A 22293-nucleotide genomic window follows, 5' to 3' on the forward strand; every position below is an offset into this window, starting at 1 on the left:
TCACCTCTTGTGATAATCGTCAAGCTGTCTCCGACTGTGAACGGGAGTCGTGGTTTAAGGGTCACGGGTATCTATGTACAGAGTTCGATATTGAAATAAATATTCTGGCAGGAAATTAACCGTTTCAACAAAACGTTAACGAGCGAAATGATACCCGCCATTACGCAACGCCAATTTTGCAAAACGGACGATATGCGGAAATTCTACATTCCTATGATGCACACAAAGCGGTGCTCATTTTTTGCCCCCCCCCCCCCCCAGGGAGGGATGATGGGACGTGTGTAACATAGTTAACGATTACAAATTTGTGAGTAGATGACACGCCTCGAGTAATTTGTGATTTGCAACGTGGACGCAAGGGGAAATCCATGGGTAGCAACGGTAGTAAACAGTTTTTTGCGCAACTGGTAACTGCATAACAGTAATCGGTTAATACCAGTTTGTCAGTACCCCACTGATTTCTAATAACAGATAACCCCCCCCCCCCCCCCCAACTGATTTCTAATGACACTCACCTATCCTGCTGTGCCACCAGCGCTGTGACCTCCATGGTCAGTTACTGAGAAGCAAGAATTATGAATGAGAGATCGGTCTCGGTAAATCGCTCTGGGTCTAGAGGAGGTCTCCAGCGGGAAGATTTGGAGACTCGCGTTGAACAGAACTCGGCAGGAGGATGAGGAGGCCTCTAGTGGCCTGAACGCGACGACCACCGCGGCTGAGACGTTGGGGCACGGGGGATGCGGAGATGTGGGGGGACACTGGGTAGAGGGGGGGGGCAAGGAATTTGGGACAGAATTGTTTAAAATGCGTCCATCTCACGCCCTCGCTCCGCCGTCTTCATCCCTGTGCGAGCGAGGGGGTCGTGTGCACCCTCTTCTCACGCCGCCCCCCCAACCCTCGTGCCCCACTTACAGCACCTCCCTGCCCCCCGCCCCTCCGACCCAGCCGCTGCGGCCGAGGAACCCCATGAGTTTCTTCCTCACGGCTTTCTCCAGCAGCATCGGCAACGCTCCTTGTCCCAGTGGCACTGCTCCCTGTGAGCGGCCCTTGCCCTGCTGCTGACCCAGCACCTGCTGCTGCTGCGCCTGCTGCTGCGCCTGCTGCTGCTGCAGCCTGCGCGCGTGCCTGTGCGTGGAGCTCTGCAGCACGGCGATGGTCTTGGCGGTGACATACCGCGCCGGCGACAGGTTCATAGAGGAGCACAGCGCCGACTCGCGTTCCGACAGAGCTCGGGCGTAACCACAAGCGTCCTCCGCCTCCGCGTCGGCCGCCGCTGCGTCCGCTCGCTCGCGCCCATTGTGCCCGCTGGTGCCCGACCCGGCGCCCTGCTGCTGCTGCTGCTGCTGCGCCTGTCCGAAGCGGCGCTTGTTCCGGCGCAGCGCCGCAAAGTCGTCGAGTCGGCGCACCCCACTGCGGGCACGCGCACGCTGCAGCTCGCGCACGCGCTCCCGCAGGCAACGCTCGCGCCGTGCGCCCTCCAGCAGCTCCACAAACTCCCGCGCCGGCACGAGGCGGCACAGCGGCCGCAGCTTGTGCAGCAGCTCCTTCTCCTCCTTGGCCATCTTGCGCTTGGCTGGCGGCTCCTGCGACGCCGCCGCTGCCGCCGCCGCTTGGGTCCCGCCGCCCGAGGCCGCCGTGGGAGGGCTGGCGCCGGCGCCTTGGGCGGTGGTGGCGGCGTAGGCGGCCTGCAGCGCGCACGGCCGCCCGAAGAAGGCCTGCACCAGGCCGTACTCGCGCGCCGCCGCCTTGCGCAGCTCGCGCTGGTGCAGCGCGCGGACGTAGGCACACACCACCGCCATCTTCAGCTCCAGCTCCAGCAGCTGCGCGCCGTCGTGGTGATCGAGGGCTGCTGCTGACGACGAGGATGAGGAGGAGCGGGCCGTCTCCGTGACGAGCGCCACCTCGTCAGGCTCAAAGGAGGGCAGCTCGGACACGGGCGTCTCGGCGTGCGGGAGGAACTCCATCTCAAAGTCGTCGCGCAGCGGCATGTACCCCAGCGTCTGCTGCTCCTCCGCGGAGATGGGGGGCACCGGCGGCGGCGGAGGGGAGCTCGAGCCACCGCCCACACGGTCCACGGGGGGCTCAGGCTGCGGGGACACGCACAAGGAGACATCGTCGTCATTGTCGTTGTACCTGTGTGTGTCTATGGGTCCCTGTGTGAATCTATGGGTCCCTGTGTGAGTCTATGGGTCCCTGTGTGAGTCTATGGGTCCCTGTGTGAGTCTATGTGTCTCTGTGTGAGTCTAAGGGTCTATGTGTGAGTCTTTGGGTCTCTGTGCGAGTCTATGGGTCTCTGTGTGAGTCTATGGGTCTCTGTGTGAGTCTATGGGTCTCTGTGTGAGTCTATGGGTCTCTGTGTGAGTCTATGGGTCTCTGTGTGAGTCTATGGGTCTCTGTGTGAGTCTATGGGTCACTGTGTGTGTGTGTCGGTCCCTGTGTGAGTCTATGGGTCTCTATGTGAGTCTATGGGTCCCTGTGTGAGTCTATGTGTCTCTGTGTGAGTCTATGGGTCTCTGTGTGAGTCTATGGGTCTCTGTGTGAGTCTAAGGGTCTATGTGTGAGTCTATGGCTCTTTGTGTGAGTCTATGGGTCTCTGTGTGAGTCTATGGGTCCCTGTGTGAGTCTATGGGTCTCTGTGCGAGTCTAAGGGTCTCTGTGTGAGTCTAAGGGTCTCTGTGTGAGTCTATGGGTCTCTGTGTGAGTCTATGGGTCTCTGTGTGAGTCTATGGGTCTCTGTGCGAGTCTATGGGTCTCTGTGCGAGTCTATGGGTCTCTGTGTGAGTCTATGGGTCTCTGTGTGAATCTATGGGTCCCTGTGTGAGTCTATGTGTCTCTGTGTGAGTCTATGGGTCACTGTGTGTGTGTCGGTCCCTGTGTGAGTCTATGGGTCTCTGTGTGAGTCTATGGGTCTATGTGTGAGTCTATGGCTCTTTGTGTGAGTCTATGGGTCTCTGTGTGAGTCTATGGGTCACTGTGTGTGTGTCGGTCCCTGTGTGAGTCTATGGGTCTCTGTGTGAGTCTATGGGTCCCTGTGTGAGTCTATGTGTCTCTGTGCGAGTCCCTGTGTGAGGCGGTGCCGCCGCGGCTCCACCCACCGCAGTGTGGTCGGTCACACGGTTGGGGATGACCTCCGGCACGCAGGCCCTCCCCACGCTGCCGTACACGTAGGCCGCCATGAAGTGGCGCGCCACGTCCGCGGGCGAGCGGGCGCCGGGCCCTCCACCCGACGCGGCCCCCGTCGGGGTCCCTCCTCCCCCGCTGCCTCCTCCGCCGCCCACGCCGGGCCCGGGGCCCCCTCCCCCGCCCGTGCCGGTGGGGCCCCCCATCGCGGAGCACCAGGCGGCGTTGACGTGGGCCCCCACGTCGGCCCAGTTGCCCAGCCCGTGCTGCTCAACGGCCTCCAGCAGCTGCTGCTCCTCGAGGCACGACCAGGGTGGGGCGCGGGGGCCCGGGGCACCGGGGTCTAAGCACATGGAGGGAGGGGGGGGGTGCAATAGGAGATCGTGAGAGGCGGCGGATTGGAGAGGCCTTGATCCAGCAGTGGGTAGACCATAGCTGACGATGCAGTGACAAATGGCTGTCAAAGGAAAACAATCTCGCGACTTTTATCGGACGAGAGGACACAAGATTTAGGAGCGTTTCCACGTGTGTGTGTTATGGATCCCTACATGGATCCCTACATCAGTTCACTGTTCAATAACATAACATTGTGTCTTGACAGGAAACCAGGTTTAAGAAAATATACGCAAAACCCCATCGTTTCCACGTGTAAATACAAATGTTTCAATCCACCAGCCTATTGGCTTTCAAGTCCAGTTTAGACATTGGTCTCATCAGCAGTAAGGCTTGTGTTTTATTATGTGCTTGTTTACCCGGGAAGACCTCACCGAGTCCCAAGACTATTCCAGGAGGGTGGTGCCGAATTGTCATTACTGCTGTGTGTAATCCCAGTGAGTAATTCAAACAAGGGCGCCGAGGCGGTGAGACGTTAACTATCTCGCCTGGTGTAAAAGATGTCGTGGGTTCGATCCCGACCCTCAAACCTGCTGTATATTTGGAGTGTGCATGTTCTCCACGTGGTCGCCTTTAGAGTATTTGGCTGCTATACATTTCCACTTGATAAGCCACTTCATTGGGCTATCATTTGTGGCCAGATAGCTTCTGAAAAATAGCTACTGTATATAGCTAAAGTGGGCCTTACCTGCTAAAAAATGTAAATGCCGCTGCATGTAAACTTTGGGGCCCGCTCAACACAACACCGCACACAGACTCATCATTCGATTCCAAATACACGCCAAAAACCATTGTACGAGTTTACTGTGTGCAACGTAGCAGCAATCATCAACACCCCGGGCCGCAATTATTTTATTGACAGAACCCTTCTGAGACCTGCATGGGTAACTTATAATTATCTCGTGAATTGTCCAATGACAGGATTATTGGCATCTCCTGTACCAGCGTACAGGACTGAACTATGCTTAAGTGACGATATCCAAGTCTGACATTTTGACATCAGAAAAGTCTTCAGCGACACCTAGCGACTTGTTTTGGTTCTTTTGGCCACTCGCCGCTTTTAAGAAGTTGGCAGCACTGGGCGACTCTCCCCACCCTCCCGCGCCCCGAGCCCGGGCCGGGTTCCCTCGCCAAACAGGCGGCCGACTCGCTCAGGCAAGACGGGGGGGTAGGGGGGGAGACGCGGTGCGAGCAGGCCTCACCGTCAAAAAGCGGGAAGGTGCCCGCGTCCTCCAGCCTGAAGGCGTGACCGCGGCGGTGCGTGCCCAGCTCGGCCCCGGACGCGAAACACTCGAGGCAGAGCTCGATGTCGGGGCAGTCGGCGCAGCGAACGCGCACCGCGGTCGCGTCCGCCAGGCAGTTCACGCAGTACTTGCGCTTGGGCGCCATCGCGTCCGCCATCTTAGCGCGGCGCCAGCGGCCGCGCCACTTCCGGGTTGCACTGAATCCGGAGCGCGCGCAGCCGCCGCGCAACGGAACCCTGGGGGGGGGGGGTGGAGGGGATTGGGGGGGTGGAGGGGGACACAGGGGATGGGGGGGGGGGGCGGAGGGGGATTGGGGATGGGGGGGGGCGAGGGGGATGGGGGAGCGAAGGGGATGGGGGGGGGGTGGAGGGGGGCACAGGGGATGGGGGGGGCCGAGGGGGATTGGGGATGGGGGGGGTGCGAGGGGGATGGGGGAGCGAAGGGGATGGGGGGGGGGTGGAGGGGGGCACAGGGGATGGGGGGGGCCGAGGGGGATTGGGGATGGGGGGGGTGCGAGGGGGATGGGGGAGCGAAGGGGATGGGGGGGGGGTGGAGGGGGGCACAGGGGATGGGGGGGCGGAGGGGGATTTGGGATGGGGGGGGCGAGGGGGATGGGTGGGCGAAGGGGATGGGGGGGGTGGAGGGGGGCACAGGGGATGGGGGGGCGGAGGGGGATGAGGGGGGCGAGGGGGATGGGGGGGGGGCGAGGGGGATGGGGGGGGGCGGGGGGGATTGGGGGGGTGGAGGGGGGCACAGGGGATGGGGGGGGGGCGGAGGGGGATTGGGGATTGGGGGGGTGGAGGGGGGCACAGGGGATGGGGGGGGGGCGGAGGGGGATTGGGGATGGGGGGGGTCGAGGGGGGCACAGGGGATGGGGGGGGGGCGGAGGGGGATTGGGGATGGGGGGGGCGAGGGGGATGGGGGGGCGAAGGGGATGGGGGGGGTGGAGGGGGGCACAGGGGATGGGGGGGGCACAGGGGATGGGGGGGGGGGCGGAGGGGGATGGGGGGGGGGCGGAGGGGGATTGGGGGGGGTGGAGGGGGGCACAGGGGATGGGGGGGGCGGAGGGGGATTGGGGATGGGGGGGGGCGAGGGGGATGTGGGGGCGAAGGGGATGGGGGGGGTGGAGGGGGGCACAGGGGATGGGGGGGGCGGAGGGGGATGGGGGGGGCGGAGGGGGATTGGGGGGGGGGTGGAGGGGGGCACAGGGGATGGGGGGGGCGGAGGGGGATGGGGGGGGGCGGAGGGGGGATTGGGTATGGGGGGGGGCGAGGGGGATGGGGGGGGACCCCGCTCTGCACCGCCACCTGGTGACGCGTCGCGACGCCTGCGGTTACCGGGGCAACGGGACGCGCGGCCTGGGGTGGTGGAGAGACCACGAGACGAGACCCCCAGAGACCCCCAGAGACCCCCACCACGTGGACAAGGGACCAGGAGAGACCCCCAGAGACCCCCACAGACCCCCACCACGTGGACAAGGGACCAGGAGAGACCCCCAGAGACCCCCACCACGGGATCAGGGACCAGGAGAGACCCCCAGAGAACGATAAACTGCCAAGGTGGGAGCAGGGAAACTAAGGAACCCCCCCCCCCCATATACCCCGAAGAGGCATCCCCTTCGATCCCTCAGACAGGATCAGGTGACCCTTGTAGACCCCGGGGTAGTCTCAGGGGACCAAGCGAGAACTCTGGGACCCCCTGGGGGCGAGACCGAGGGTCATGGGGGACGCGGCGGGGCCGTGGGGCCGCGTGGAGGCGCTGGGGGTGACGCGGGAGGAGGCGGCGCGCCTCGGACGCGCCATGCGGGACCCCGAGTTCCGCGACCTCCTCATGGAGCACGCCAGGGAGCTGCAGGAGCCGGCCACGCGGGCACGGTCAGAACCAACATCATCGTCAACATCATCGTCAACATCATCACCATCATCATCGACATTATTATCATGAACATCCACATCATCGACGTGTTTATCGTCGTCATCCACATCGTCATCTTCATCATCGTTGACATATCCAACATCATCATCATTATCAGCCTCCAACAAGCACGCGCGGGACCGGTGTGTGCATGTGGTGTGTACTCACTCACGGTGTGTGCATGTGGTGTGTGCATGTGGTGTGTACTCACGGTGTGTGCATGTGGTGTGTGCATGTGGTGTGTACTCACTCACGGTGTGTGCATGTGGTGTGTGCATGTGGTGTGTGCATGTGGTGTGTACTCACTCACGGTGTGTGCATGTGGTGTGTGCGTGTGGTGTGTACTCACTCACGGTGTGTGCATGTGGTGTGTACTCACTCACGGTGTGTGCATGTGGTGTGTACATGTGGTGTGTACTCACTCACGGTGTGTGCATGTGGTGTGTGCATGTGGTGTGTGCATGTGGTGTGTGCATATGGTGTGTACATGTGGTGTGTACTCACTCACGGTGTGTGCATGTGGTGTGTGCATGTGGTGTGTGCATGTGGTGTGTGCATGTGGTGTGTGCGTGTGGTGTGTACTCACTCACGGTGTGTGCATGTGGTGTGTGCGTGTGGTGTGTACTCACTCACGGTGTGTGCATGTGGTGTGTGCATGTGGTGTGTGCATGTGGTGTGTACTCACTCACGGTGTGTGCATATGGTGTGTGCATGTGGTGTGTGCATGTGGTGTGTACTTGTGGTGTGTGCGCCTCGTGGTGTGTGACATTGTGGGCTGCGTGCGGTGTCTCTGTAGCTACGAGCAGGAGATGGCCGAGCTGGAGAGAGAGAGGGGGGTGGACGTCACCTTCCTGCACATCTCCCCAGGCTACGTCCTCAAGGGCTTCATACGAGGTGCCCCCCGCAACCCACCGCCCCCCCCCCCCACACGCACCCGGGTACTCACACCGAGACCCATAGACTAACCAGCACCTATAAACTCACACCGAGACCCACAGACTCACCGAGACCTATAAACTCACACTGAGACCCACAGACTCACCGAGACCCATAGACTCACACCGAGACCCACAGACTCACACAGAGACCCACCAACTCACACCGAGACTCACAGACTGACATGGAGACCCATACTTACAGAGAGACCCATAGACTCACCGAGACCTATAAACTCACACCGAGACCCATAGACTCGCAGAGACCTATAGATTAACACCGAGACACATAGACTCACAGAGAGACCCATACTCACAGAGAGACCCATACACCGAGACCCATAAACTCACTGAGACCCATAGACTCACTGAGACCCATAGACTCACTGAGACCTATAAACTCACACCGAGACTTATACATCTAGACCCATAAACTCACTGAGACCCATAGACTCACATCGGGACCCATTGACTGACACCGAGACACATAGACTCACACAGAGATCCATATATAATCCACAGAGAGACCCAAGACTCAAATATTCACAGAGACTCCAATACTGTACAGTACCCATAGATACACACATAATATATCTGCTTGCATAGAGACACATACTCGTATAGAGACCCATAGCCTCACAGACTCACATAGTGACTCCATGACTACCGCTATTAACTAAGTTAAATAAATGTGGTCTTGAGATGCGGTTGTTTTTGGGTCAGGCCCCGTGTTGGTACGAGCTTCGTGGCAACATCCTCGTGTCGTTCACCCTCCACCACCCGACGACGTCGTCACGGTCACACAAATATTATGATTATCTACACGCGTGATCAATGTATCGATCAGATTCTGACCAGCACAGCTCCTCTTCCTCGCCGGCGGTGGAGGTGGCTGGAAACTCCTCACGGGGAACTCAACATCAGAAAAGTGCGAGCGACGTGCGGCCGAAATCTTCGCTCAAACCGGGAGCTCACTCGTGGTTCGTGATTGTGCTCTTGCTGTCCTTCACAGGGGATGGTGCAGCAGCATCAGGGGGGAGCCACGATGGCATCGGCACTGGCACCGCCACCACCGCCACCACCGCCACCACCGCCACCACCAAGGCCTTCATCAACGTGTGCTGGGTGGACACTGGGCTGGAGCCGCCCTCCGCGGAGCACTCGCCGGCCCGGCCCGGCGGCGTCACGTGGCGGCTGCCGCACGCGGTGCTGCCGCCGGCGCGGCGCGACGTGGACGGGCGCGGCGCGCCGTGCGCCGTGCACGACGTGGCCTTCCACCGCGACGCCGCCGCCCTCGCCACGGGCCCCGACCCGCGGCTGCGCGCGCTGCTGGACGACACCGCGGCCACTGCCGTGGAGGACGCGCTCGGGGTGCGGTTCGTGAGCCGGCACGGCCGCGGCGGTGAGGGCCGCGGCGGTGACGCCGCAGCGAGGACCGGCGCGGTGCGGCGCATCAAGGCGACGTACAAGGGAACGCCGCCGCTGCGCTCCCCGGTGCTGCGTAAACCAAGGGCCGGAGCTGGAGAGGCGGCGGAGACGGACGGCGGCTTTCCCTTCCCGCCAGGACTCGAGGTGCCGCCGCCGCAGCCACCGCGTTCTTATTTTGCTTCGTCGTGGAGGTCGTGGGTCTGCGCTTCCTGCTGCTGTTCTGCGGGCCTGTCCTAGGTCGTCGTCTGTGTGCGCACTCCAGTCCTCCTGCTCTACTCTCTCTTCTCCTGTTCCTCCTTCTCCTCCACCCACTCCCTCCACTCCTCCCTCGCTCCCTCCTCGTGTCTTCTTTCTGAACCAAGTGTAGCAATCAGATTCGCGATGTTTCGCTTGAAACTGTGTCAAACATCATCAGGACAGGAGCCGGAGAGTCAGAATAACGACCCAGGATCCACGTCTTTTGACGTGAAGCTGCTTGACGCAGTTTCATCGAAACGCTGCGTATCTATTTTGCTAAATCTGGCCGTGGGAAGAATTGTTTTTGGACTCACCGCTCAGTGAGCTGAAACGATCATAACTGGCCAAGTCGTTAAACGTCAACATATCATTTGTTTGGCCGTGTCGGGCGGTGGAGGGTTCCATGACACAAATATGACCCAGATCCGTGGTTGATGCCCTGCGGAGGATGTGGGCGGAGGCGTAGAATGCGTCCATTCAATTTGCTTCTCAAAGTAATCGTACAAGCCGTGTTAGCGGTGACGTAGGGGCGCCGAGTGAGCGACCCTCGGCGAGTGAGGCGCAGCTCACGATGGAAGCAACGAGCGTCGTGACGGTTCATTCATCTCTCTGCCGGCTCGGTTAACGCCATCAAAACCCAAGCGTTGTCATCAAGTCTCGTGTCTTTGGTGGCAAGAGACCCTGAGAGTTTGGGTCACACTCCCCCCCCCCCCGCTGACCTCTCTACCACCCTCACTCCTACAGATGCCGTACCCGTACTCAGGCGCCACCACCACCAACACCACCAACACCGTCCTCGGCACCGGCACAACCAAGATTCACGGCAACCGCAACAGGTATGGGTAGTGACGCATCGGGGCACATGGGTGGCGTGTTCGCAGCTCGTTGCAGAAGTTCACGGTTCGAATCTAGGAAATAAGTGGCAAGTGGAGTAGTCGGAGCTGCACTTCCTGCTGATGTCGCCTTGAAACGACGGGGGACGGCGTCGGAGGGGCGCGGAGACAGCGAACGCAACGGAGAGTTTTGTTTTCCACCCAGGAGACGCGACGGAGGTGGAGGTGGTGGAGCGGGAGGCGGAGTCCCGGACTCGAGTTCGTGTGCCAGCGAGTCCCCTGCCGTTACGGAGGGGCAGCCCGCCGCAAAGGATTCTGGGAAAGCTGCAGGGGGGCTGCAGTACACCGTGACGCGCAGAACGTACTCCGACATGCAGGTGCGTGCGTAAGGGGTGTGGGTCCGTCTGTATGTGGGGGTGTATATGGCGTCTACGTGTGTGCCTGCCTGTGTGTGTGCGTGTGTGTGGGAGCCGTGGTACAGTTGTTAGCGTCCTGTACTACGAACCCGGCGACGCGAGTTCAATTCCAGTTCACAGCCTACGTGGGCGACCGATATCTCAACCGATCCCGGGTCTCCATAAAGGTCGACTCGGACGTAAACGGGTGCCTGCTGCTGAGTAGTGAACATCAGCACTGGGGAGACAAAGGCGGCCGGGCGTGGTGCGAGCCACGCACCACATCGCGGGTGCTCCACGCCCGCCTCCGTAGCTGTTGCTCGCTCACAGTACCTTGCCCCAACAGTCCGCGTGGGCTACGCGGGTGACCTTTGCACGTGGTGCGTCTGGCGTGTACAGGACTTTGCGGTGGATGCCGCCCCGCGGAGCGCAGCTGCCCCGCACGAGCTGGTGGTGCGCATCGACCTGGCCGGGGCGTGCGCACGCTGCCTGGCACAGCCCGGCGCCGCCATGCGTCTCGAGGTCGGCCACACGGCCATGGAGCTCACGCTGTCGCATGCCAAGCACCCTCGGCAGCAAGAGCATGAGCCGTGCGCACACCTGATCGTGCCGCTGCCGCTGCCGGTTGTGGCCGGCGGGGGGCACGCCAAACTCAACCGCGACGCCAACACCCTGACCGTCACCGTGGAGACGCTCGCAAGGAAAAACGCCCTGTCGGCCGGGCGGCGCGAGCGTAGTGGCGCACCGCTCGTGCGAGAGGTGGGGCAGGTGGACGCACAGGGCAGTCAAGCAGACGGGCAACAACCGGACACTCAAGCAGACAGACAACAACCAGACACTGAATCAGACGGACAACAACCGGACACTCAATCAGACAGACAACAACCAGACACTCAATCAGACGGACAACAACCGGACACTCAAGCAGACGGACAACAACCGGACACTCAATCAGACAGACAACAACCAGACACTCAATCAGACGGACAACAACCGGACACTCAAGCAGACGGACAACAACCGGACACTCAAGCAGACGGACAACAACCGGACAATCAAGCAGACGAACAACAACCGGATACTCAAGCAGACGGACAACAACCGGACACTCAAGCAGACGGACAACAACCGGACACTCAAGCAGACGGACAACAACCGGACACTCAAGCAGACGAGCAACAACCGGACACTCAAGCAGACGGACAACAACCGGACACTCAATCAGACAGACAACAACCAGACACTCAATCAGACGGACAACAACCGGACACTCAAGCAGACGGACAACAACCGGACACTCAAGCAGACGGACAACAACCGGACAATCAAGCAGACGAACAACAACCGGATACTCAAGCAGACGGACAACAACCGGACACTCAAGCAGACGGACAACAACCGGACAATCAAGCAGACGGACAACAACCGGACACTCAAGCAGACGGACAACAACCGGACACTCAAGCAGACGAACAACAACCGGACACTCAAGCAGACGGGCAACAACCGGACACTCAAGCAGACGGACAACAACTGGACACTCAAGCAGACGGACAACAACTGGACACTCTGGCAGACGGACAACAACCGGACAATCAAGCAGACGGACAACAACCGGACACTCAAGCAGACGAACAACAACCGGACACTCAAGCAGACGAACAACAACCGGACACTCAAGCAGACGAACAACAACCGGACACTCAAGCAGACGGACAACAATCCGACACTCAAGCAAAACAACGAGATACTCAACCAGAGCAACTGGCCACTGCACTAGACGAACAACAATTGGACACTCAACCACGTGAGCAATCAGAGAAACAAACGGACACTCAACCAGAACAAGCAGATTCCAAGCCAGATGAGCAACCACCAGACACTCAACCAGATGAACAACAACCAGACACAAAGTCAGAACACCCAGACACTCAAGAAGAACTAGACACTCAACCAAAAAAACAAATGGACACTCAACCACATGGACAACCGGGCACTCAACCAAAACAACTCCCCACTCAACCAGATGGACAACCGCAGACTCCACCAGATGAGCGAGGGGGTGACAACGGTAGTGCCCATGGGTTCGAGATACTGAGCAGCGACCCCGGCGACCATGTGACTCGCTGTCCAATCCAATTCCAGAACGACCTGCTGTTTGAGCTGGACTGAGAGGGCCAGCACACCCCTGCGTGGAGTTTGTGTGTTCTCCCCCTGTCCTGCATGGGCTTCTTTCGGGTTCTCCAGTTTTCTCCCATAGATAACCCCCCCCACACACACAAGTGGAACTAGTATTCATATTCTTAGGTTTTTTCCGGTAAAGTCACGTAGGTAAAAAAAAGTAAAATAAAATAAAAATCACGACGTTTCGGAGGCAACACAAGCTTCCGTCTTCAGGTGGAACCGTCACAGCACGATTGCTGTATCAAGTGAGAGAAATTCCAAGAACACAGTATTTGTATATATACTGGTTGAGGGTGGGAGGAGCCAAGGTAGGCCCTGAATATTATTTTTGTCAGGTTCGGTGCGGCTGAAGCACGCTGTTAGGAATGAGCCTTTGTTGTGTAAACTAGGTGCGGATAAACTAGCATTGGTAAAATAGAATCACAACCCAATGCTGGAATATCACCTGCACATCACTCAATTGGGATCACACAGCAGCAGCAGCAGCAGCTGCATCGTGCCCACCCCCTCCCCCAGGTCTTGAGACTCAGTGGGGCTTTTCTATTTACTATTTTTATCCTACCAGGTGAGGCCCACAAATGATAGCTCTACGAAGCGGCTTATATCATTGCGTGGGAATTTATAGCAGCCAAAGACTTGTACAGCAGTGTTATGCAAACTTTATTTAGCCCGTGGGCCACTCAGCCTAATGCAAACATTTCCACGGGTCACCCAGCTCCCCACCCCTGGTGACAAAACGCATTCACTTGTCTCTAAGTACCAGTACAAGGACTCCTCATTCAGACGCTGTCTTTCCGACAGACCTGTTCTTCGCCTGAGGACGGCTGCTTGCGTTGTGGCCGAAACGTCGTGAGAATTATTTTATGTTTTATTTTAATTATTTTATTATTTCCCTTCTACGTGACTTTACCGAAAGAACCAAGAAGAAGGGATTCCTCTACTTACGAACGAGTTGGGTTCTAGAGGTCTGTTCGTAAGTCGATTTGTTCTTAAGTTCAACAACATTACTCTTGTCGATTCCAAAAATCCTAAACGGCATGTACACTAAACACGGGGAATAGCTGCAAAAGTTGAATAATCTGTAGATCCTCATTGGACCTCCTTTGCCAGTACCAACATATAATAATAGGGGTTTTCCCCCTTTTTTCTGGCAACAAAGCCGAAACCTTTTTACAAGGATTCATGTCTGCATTAACCACAATACTTGCAGTCAAATGCAAACAAAAAACACACGATGATAATATATGCATTGTCCTTGAAACTGAATGGTCCACACCAAGGGACGGCTTTCTTATGAGCCTCGACCCAATTGGGTCTGCAAGTATTGTGGTTAATGCAGTAACATAAATCCTCGTAAAAAGGTTTCCGTTTTGTTGCCAGAAAAAAGGGGAAAACCCTATTATTATAATCTGTAGATGTAGATGCTACTGGTTTTTCATGTTCTGCAGATGTAGATGCCATCACCGCCATCGATTGCGCGGCGGTTGAACTTGCGACTCTCGATCGGAACAGGCAACTGGACATACGGACAGGTTTGTTCGTTTCTCTGAAAGTTCCTAAGTCGAATGTTCCTAAGTAGAGGAGTCCCTGTGATACAAAATGATTCATACAGTATTACCGGAACATAAAAAAAAATTTCAACGCAGCGAAAAGTTTTTTTTTTTAAGGGGTGGCATTTAGATCTTAAGGTTAGGGTAGCTTGATCAGGACAATTTACCTAACTTAATTTTATAAATTAAATATCACAAGTTAAATCTAAATTAACGTCTTAAACTAAAGGTATAAAAACTTAGTCGTTACTCGAGGCTCAACCTTCGTTTGCATCAGAGTCCCGCGGACTACCTGGAGGACTGTCACGGACCACCGGGGGGGTCATGGGGACCGCACCCTGAGAACCACTAATCTAGACGCAGGTTCCTCACTGATGCACAAACTAGCATCATAATAAACTAATAGAAGTGTCTCTCAATGTCGCGCACTCAAGATCCCTCGCCCAGCTGCCCACATCTCCTCACTCCTGCATACACCAGCCCACACCGGCCCCCATCACCACCACGATCATTTTGCCCATGACCAAATCTTCCGCAATGTGTCCAATCGCAACAGAACAGAGAAGCTAAGCAGGTTTGAGCCTGGTTACCGATTGGGTCACCACAACCACTACACCACCACCACTCATCACGACCGCCGCCACCACCAATTATCAGAAACACCATCGCACCACCAACATCACCACCACCACGTGACGTGGTTTATTTATTGACAGCTCCAGCACGGGGAAGGTTTGTCAGTAGTTTCCAGGGTTTCCCACGTGGGTCTCCTCGATAACTCGCAACTGCAGCAGCTGCCTCTTCACTTTAATCATCGCATATCATATCGCTAAATCACAACGCAACCAATCGCGGCAGCAGCAAGGCGGCACAAGCGGACGGAGGCACAACCGGGAGGGAGCGAGTGAGTGACTGGCACGAGCGATGATTCATCCATTAAAGTTGCTTCTCGCACTCAACGATGCATGTCCCAACCTTGCGAGCATGTGTATGTATGCGTGTTACATGTGTGTCTGTGTATGCGAGGTGGCACAGTAGGGAGCACAGTTGATGCATCTACCAGTCATCTCAGCACAACCCGTGGCACTTGGGTCTGTCCTATGACTTACCAGCAGCGAGCCTTTCACACTTCACGTGACGGCCTCGAGGTACACCTAGCCTGGCACAAGCGCCATGGTAAATTCACCGCCAATTAACGATGAACGTTTGCTGCCGTGTGCAACAATTGTGTGTTGCGCATACTCCCTTGCCCCCCGCCGGGCGCAATCACCCACCCCGCGCGACCACCGCGGCCACAGCAGCCGCCCCCACCGCCAGCGCCACCCCGGCCCATGCCAGCCGGTCGACGCGGCGCGCCAGCCGCTCCTCCGTGTCCCACAGGGCGCCCAGCACCGCCACGTCGCGCTCAATCTCCTCCTCCTCCTCCTCCTCGGCGGTCCCCCCCAGCAAAGCGCCGGTCCCTTCCGGCCAAGCGCCGCCGTCCGCCGGTTCCGGGCCGCACTCCGTCCCCGCCGGCTCCGCCGCCGTTTGGTCGCTCTCGCCGCTCCCCTCGACTTGCGCCGTGGGCCCCGCGTGGCCGGCGGCGGCGGCGGCGCCGCGGGCGAGCCGGCGCAGCTCGCGCACCCCACCCGCCAGCTCCGAGAGCCGCCGGTCCGAGCGCTCCGCCGCCTCCCGCAGCGGCGCCAGCCACGCGGGCATCCCGGCGGCCACACCGGCGGCCCCACCGTCGTCGCCGCCGCCAACGCCAATGCTCGGCGCCAGCTCCGCGGATCCGGGGGTCGGTGCCAGCAGCTGCGGCTGCTGCTGCTGGGTCCTGGTGGTGCTGGCGGCTGGGAAAAGACGGGAGACGTGAGACGTGGCGCCAGTGCAGGGAGAAAGGGCGGCTTGCGCTAGTGTGAGACGCATGAGAGATAGACGTGAGACATGAGACAGGGAGAAAGACAAAGATCCCCGTGTAGCCTTAACAGACTGTTGGGGCAAGTGCTGTTAGTAGCACCGATGAAGGTTGAGGTGACACAAGAGGAGGTGGTGTGGCCAGAACCACGCCCATTTGCCTGTTTCCCCACTACTCTTGATACGCCACACCAGGGGAAGGCCCAAGACTATTTCACTGACACGCACACACGGAGAGAATGACACACACACATACCACGGGGGAGAGTGACACACACACCACGGGGGAGAGTGACACACACACACCACGGGGGAGAGCGACACGCACACACACCACGGGGGAGAGTGACACACACACCACGGGGGAGAGTGACACACACACCACGGGGGAGAGTGACACACACACACCACGGGGGAGAGTGACACACACACACACACCACGGGGGAGAGTGACACACACACCACGGGGGAGAGTGACACACCACGGGGGAGAGTGACACACACACACCACGGGGGAGAGTGACACACACACACACACCACGGGGGAGAGTGACACACACACACCACGGGGGAGAGTGACACACACACACCATGGGGGAGAGTGACACACACGCGCACACGGGGGAGAGTGACACACACACACACCACGGGGGAGAGTGACACACACACACCACGGGGGAGAGTGACACGCACACCACGGGGGAGAGTGACACACACACCACGGGGGAGAGTGACACACACACACACCACGGGGGAGAGTGACACACACACACACACCACGGGGGAGAGCGACACACACACCACGGGGGAGAGTGACACACACACACCACGGGGGAGAGCGACACGCACACACACCACGGGGGAGAGTGACACACACACACCACGGGGGAGAGTGACACACACACCACGGGGGAGAGTGACACACACACACCACGGGGGAGAGTGACACACACACACACACCACGGGGGAGAGTGACACACACACACCACGGGGGAGAGTGACACACACACCACGGGGGAGAGTGACACACACACACCACGGGGGAGAGTGACACACACACACACACCACGGGGGAGAGTGACACACACACACCACGGGGGAGAGTGACACACACACACACCATGGGGGAGAGTGACACACACGCGCACACGGGGGAGAGTGACACACACACACACCACGGGGGAGAGTGACACACACACACCACGGGGGAGAGTGACACGCACACCACGGGGGAGAGTGACACACACACCACGGGGGAGAGTGACACACACACACACCACGGGGGAGAGTGACACACACACACACACCACGGGGGAGAGTGACACACACACACCACGGGGGAGAGTGACACACACACACACCATGGGGGAGAGTGACACACACGCGCACACGGGGGAGAGCGACACGCGTGTGTGGGGCGCACCGAGCAGCAGCGTGCGGAGCTGCGTCACGGCGCCCGCAAGCTGCGCCTGCTGCTGCGCGTGCGCCGCCGCCTGCTCCCGGAGCGCGTCCTGCAGCGACTCGGGGCCGCCCCGCGCCTCCCCCACCAGCTGGCGCAGCTCGGCCAGGCGGACCTACGGGACACGCACGGGGGGGGGAGGGGGTGGTTAGAGCGCTGCGCTATAGAATCCGGCGACCCGAGTTCGACTCCCGCTCACGGCCAACACCAGTCCTAATTATCTGAACCGGACCTCCCCTGGGCTGACTGAGCCTCAAATGGGTACCCGGTGTGATGTGTAAACATCGCCATGAGGGAGACAAAGGCGGCTGGGCGTAGTGTAGGCCACCCGCTGCCTCGTCCGTTCAGGCTATATGGGGGATCTTTGTCTTTGGTGTGGGCGGGGAGGCGCGGAGAGAGGGCGAGAGCACCGTTACCATGGCGGCGGCGACGAAGATGACGGAGCCGCGTGTGGGGTGCATGGGACTCGCACACAGGACGCACGAAGGGGATCACGACAACGACGACGACGATGGTAATGACGATGGTAATGACGATGGTAATGATGATGGTAATGACGAAGGTCGTACGGGAGAAGTGATGGGATTCCCACAGGACACGTAGGATTCATGTGTGACATGGGGACAACAATGACGATGACCATGATGGGACTCGTGGGATTGAGGACACACGGGACACAAGTTGACACAGCAAAGCAAACCCCCACATGTCCCCCGTGCCCTCCCCCCCCTCGTGCCCGCCCCCCGCCGCTTGCCCGGTTGATGTACGTGGAGCCCGCGACGCCGACCAGGGCCCCCACGATGGAGCCGATGAGCGACCAGTTCTTGGTGCGCTCGGTGCGAGCGCGCTCCTTCTCGTGGCTCTCGCGCACGCCCGCCGAGAACGCCGAGAACGCGTCGCGCTCCGCGTGGGCGCTGCGCACGTGGTTGGCGCGCACCACGCGCTCCTCCTGCGGAGAAAACACGGGGGGGGGCATGGTGAGACAACTGGAGACGGGGAGACACAGGGAGACACAGGGAGACAAACGGGGGACACGGAGTGCATGTAGTACTCACACCACGCGCTCCTCCTGCGGAGAAAACACGGGGGGGGGCATGGTGAGACAACTGGAGACGGGGAGACACAGGGAGACAAACGGGGGACATGCAGTGCATGTAGCACGCTCACACCATGCGCTCCTCCTGCGGAGACACGGGGGAGACAAGGAGGGAGACACGGAGAGACACGGGGAGAAAAGCAAAAACACGCAGTGCATGTAGCCTACGCGCAGACATGGGGAATACAGAGGGGGGGCATGGGGAGAGACGTGGAGACACAGTGAGACACGGTAGGGGCATAGGGAGACATGGGCGGTGGGGATGGGGAGACATGGGGAGACACAAGGAAGATATGAGACGCAGCAAATGGCACGCAGTCATACGCGACAAACACACACGGAACGCACGGGACCAAGGTTTAATAGACATACGGGACACAAGCTGATGATTAAGTAGACACCGCACATGTCCCACACGTGTCTCCGTGTCTCTGTCATCCCCCTGTCCCCGTGCCCCCCCCCCCATCCCCGTGTCTCCATATCCCCGTGTCTCCGTCTCCCCCATTCCCCATCTCCCCCTGTCCCTTGACCCCCTGTCCCCCGTCCCCTGACCCCCTGTCCCCGTCTCCCCCTTGCCCCGTGTCCCCCTGTCCCTTGACCCCCTGACCCCTGTCCCTTGACCCCCTGACCCCAGTCCCTGTCCTCCCCTGTCCCGTGTCCCCGTGTCTCACCTGCAGGAGGCGGTGCTCCTCAGTAGCGAGCTCCAGGTACCTGGCGTCGTCTCTCTCCACTCGCTCCAGCCGGTCCCTGGCCTGGCGCAGCTGAACCTGGAGCGCGTCCACCTGGGCCTGGGCCTGGCGCACGGCCCCACGTGCCGCTAGGAACACCCCCTCCGCCTGGGGGATGGCCACAGCCACGACATCACAACATAGGATCACAGAGCTTGGGCAAATTGTTGGCGCCGGTTCTGAGCGCCTTCTCCCAAGCACTTGTCTCGTTTCCCATGGCTCCGTTGGGAAACCACCACCTCCAGAACTGCTACCACCACCTCCAGAACTGCCACCACCAACCACCACAACCAGAACTGCTCCCACCACCACCACAACTGCTACCACCACTACCACCACAATTGCTACTACCACCATCACCAGAACTGCTCCCACCACCACCACCAACCACAACCAGAACTGCTTCCACCACCACTAGAAACACTACCACCACCAAAACTGCTACCACCACTACCACCAGAACTGCGACCACCACCACCAACCACCACCACCACCACCACCAGAACTGCTCCCACCACCACCACAACTGCTACCACCACCACCACAACTGCTACCACCACCACCACTGCGACCACCACCATCACCACCACAACTGCCACCACCACCACCACCACCACCAAAACTGCTACCACCACCAGAACTGCCACCACCAAAACTGCTTCCACCACCACTACCACCAGAACTGCGACCACCACCACCACAACTGCGACCACCACCATCACCACCACCACAACTGCCACCACCACCACTGCTACCACCACCACCAGAACTGCGACCATCACCACCAGAACTGCTACCACCGCCACGACCACCACCACCACTAAAACTGCGACCACCACCACCACCACTATCACCAAAATTGCTACCACCGCCACCAGAACTTCTATCACCATCACCGCCACTGCTACAACCACCACAATACCACCACCTCCTGTGCAGCAGCAATGACCTGCGAGTGTTGGTTCCACGACACAATACCATCACAGTGCTTCAGCACCCATGGTCCTCTAAAACTCCAGCACACGTGGTCCCACAGTACTCTGGCATTGCAGTATCTTGTGGTACCATGGTCCTCTAGTACACAAGCCCCCGTGGTCCCACAGCACTCTGGCATTGCAGTATCCTGTGGTACCATGGTCCTCTAGAACTCCAGCACACGTGGTCCCAAAGTATTCTGGCACTGCAGCATCCGTGGTACCATTTCTCTAGAACTCCAGCACACGTGGTCCCAAAGTACTCTGACACTCCAGTATCCGTGGTACCATGGTCCTCTAGAACTCCAACACACGTGGTCCCACAGTACTCTGGCACTGCAGTATCCTGCGGTACCATAGTCCTCTTGAACTCCAGCACACGTGGTCCCACAGTACTCTGGCACTGCAGTATCCTGCGGTACTATAGTCCTCTAGAACTCCAGCACACGTGGTCCCACAGTACTCTGACACTCCAGTATCCTGCGGGACCATAGTCCTCTAGAACTCCAGCACACGTGGTCCCACAGCAGTCTGGCACTCCAGTATCCTGCGGTACCATGGTCCTCTAGAACTCCAGCACACGTGGTCCCACAGTACTCTGGCACTCCAGTATCCTGCGGTACCATGGTCCTCTAGAACTCCAGCACACGTGGTCCCACAGTACTCTGGCACTCCAGTATCCTGCGGTACCATGGTCCTCTAGAACTCCAGCACACGTGGTCCCACAGTACTCTGGCACTCCAGTATCCTGCGGTACCATGGTCCTCTAGAACTCCAGCACACGTGGTCTCACAGTACTCTGGCACTGCAGTATCCTGTGGTACCATGGTCCTCTAGTACACAAGCACACGACGTGGTCCCACAGCACTCTGACACTCCAGTATCCGTGGTCCCATGGTCCTCTAGTACACAAGCCCCCGTGGTCCCCACCCTTGTTGACTCCTCCAGGTGTCGTGGGTACCTGCGTCACTTTGCTCTGCGCGTCTCGTAGCTCCGTGAGGCCCACCACCTCCTCGTAGCGGTTCCACCACTGGCGCCCGGCGCGGGCCGCACGCTGCGTGGCCACGCGGAGCCCCGCACTCAAAGTGGCCACCAGGTCGGACACGAGATCCGGGCCCCCGGGAACAGCTGGTCCCCCGGGAACAGCTGGTCCCCCGGGAACAGCTGGCCCCCCGGGAACAGCTGCCCCCCCGGGAACAGCTGGTCCCCCGGGAACAGCTGCCCCCCCAGGAACAGCTGGTCCCACAGGAACAGCTGGCCCCCCGGGAACAGCCGGGCCCCCGGGAACAGCCGGGCCACGGGGAACAGCGGAATTGGCACCCGTGCGGAGACGCCTCAGGCCCGGGTGCCACGGACCCGGCGTGACTCGGCCCCGGCATGAGAACATGGCGTGCACTGACCGGTAGCCCCGAGTCGCGAGGAGGGCGAGTTCGAGGCGAGGTTCAAGGGCAGCTGCGGTCCCCTGAGCGCCCTGAGCGCCACCCGCAGACGCCGGTCGACTTCGTCTCAAGGCCTTGAGTTTGACCGCTGAAAATCTCCCCCGCTCCTCCACCCCCTCACCGAGTCCCAGGTTTGACTCCGTTCCCTGGGGGTTCCTGGTTCCTGAGTCGAATGATGCCTTGGGTCGACCCCCGAGTCCCAGGGGGGTTGAGTCACAGACCCCCACGGGTCCCGGGGTTCGATCGCCGAGGGGGTTTGAGTCCCACCGGCAAACTTCGAATGCCTCGGTCCGTACCCCCCGTGTCCCCCCGGGTCCCCTTGATCTCGCCGCCTGGGTCCGTACACCCCGTGACCCCCCGGGTCCCCTTGATCTCGCCGCCTCGGACCCCCACGTCGCCGGGTTTAATCTCGACCCCAGGTCCCCCTTGACAACTCGGAGGCCGGTTAGGAAGTGACGTCATCCCGCGGG

The 22293-nt window shown here is 59.5% G+C and overlaps 3 protein-coding genes across 3 annotated transcripts; 1 reads left to right on the forward strand and 2 right to left on the reverse strand.

The window, feature by feature from the left end:
- Positions 1 to 490: 490 nt before the first annotated feature.
- LOC144942374 (transcriptional adapter 2-beta-like) lies at positions 491 to 4971 on the reverse strand. The gene is made up of 3 exons (XM_078869199.1): positions 4716 to 4971; positions 3096 to 3463; positions 491 to 2087 (listed from the first exon to the last, which is right to left on the reverse strand). Exons 1-3 carry the CDS (start codon positions 4912 to 4914, stop codon positions 909 to 911), a joined length of 1746 nt encoding a protein of 581 aa, XP_078725325.1. The 5' UTR covers positions 4915 to 4971; the 3' UTR covers positions 491 to 908.
- Positions 4972 to 6024: 1053 nt separating this feature from the next.
- Positions 6025 to 12279, forward strand: DNAAF2 (dynein axonemal assembly factor 2). The gene is made up of 7 exons (XM_078869339.1): positions 6025 to 6631; positions 7468 to 7565; positions 8619 to 9178; positions 10016 to 10107; positions 10310 to 10481; positions 10899 to 11855; positions 11887 to 12279. The coding sequence occupies exons 1-7, from the start codon at positions 6477 to 6479 to the stop codon at positions 12277 to 12279; spliced, it is 2427 nt and encodes an 808-aa protein (XP_078725465.1). The 5' UTR covers positions 6025 to 6476.
- A 2053-nt stretch (positions 12280 to 14332) lies between these two features.
- Positions 14333 to 22293, reverse strand: CCDC51 (coiled-coil domain containing 51). The gene is made up of 5 exons (XM_078869200.1): positions 21346 to 22293; positions 19354 to 19518; positions 18341 to 18535; positions 17551 to 17701; positions 14333 to 16062 (listed from the first exon to the last, which is right to left on the reverse strand). The coding sequence occupies exons 1-5, from the start codon at positions 21769 to 21771 to the stop codon at positions 15500 to 15502; spliced, it is 1500 nt and encodes a 499-aa protein (XP_078725326.1). The 5' UTR covers positions 21772 to 22293; the 3' UTR covers positions 14333 to 15499.

Source organism: Lampetra fluviatilis, chromosome 27 (genome assembly GCF_964198595.1).
Source record: "Lampetra fluviatilis chromosome 27, kcLamFluv1.1, whole genome shotgun sequence".
Lineage (NCBI taxonomy): Eukaryota > Metazoa > Chordata > Hyperoartia > Petromyzontiformes > Petromyzontidae > Lampetra > Lampetra fluviatilis.

Coding starts and splice junctions, on each gene's coding strand:
- DNAAF2 (XM_078869339.1), top strand. CDS start 6,477: ATGGGGGACGCGGCGGGGCCGTGGGGCCGCGTGGAGGCGCTGGGGGTG. Junction 7,566..8,618: donor CCTCAAGGGCTTCATACGAG/GTGCCCCCCGCA, acceptor TGTCCTTCACAG/GGGATGGTGCAGCAGCATCA. Junction 11,856..11,886: donor AACAACAACCGGATACTCAA/GCAGACGGACAA, acceptor ACACTCAAGCAG/ACGGACAACAACCGGACAAT.
- CCDC51 (XM_078869200.1), bottom strand. CDS start 21,771: ATGTTCTCATGCCGGGGCCGAGTCACGCCGGGTCCGTGGCACCCGGGC. Junction 19,519..21,345: donor CGCAGAGCAAAGTGACGCAG/GTACCCACGACA, acceptor GCCATCCCCCAG/GCGGAGGGGGTGTTCCTAGC. Junction 16,063..17,550: donor GCTCCGCACGCTGCTGCTCG/GTGCGCCCCACA, acceptor GTCTTTTCCCAG/CCGCCAGCACCACCAGGACC.
- LOC144942374 (XM_078869199.1), bottom strand. CDS start 4,914: ATGGCGGACGCGATGGCGCCCAAGCGCAAGTACTGCGTGAACTGCCTG. Junction 3,464..4,715: donor CACCTTCCCGCTTTTTGACG/GTGAGGCCTGCT, acceptor CCATGTGCTTAG/ACCCCGGTGCCCCGGGCCCC. Junction 2,088..3,095: donor GTGTGACCGACCACACTGCG/GTGGGTGGAGCC, acceptor GTGTCCCCGCAG/CCTGAGCCCCCCGTGGACCG.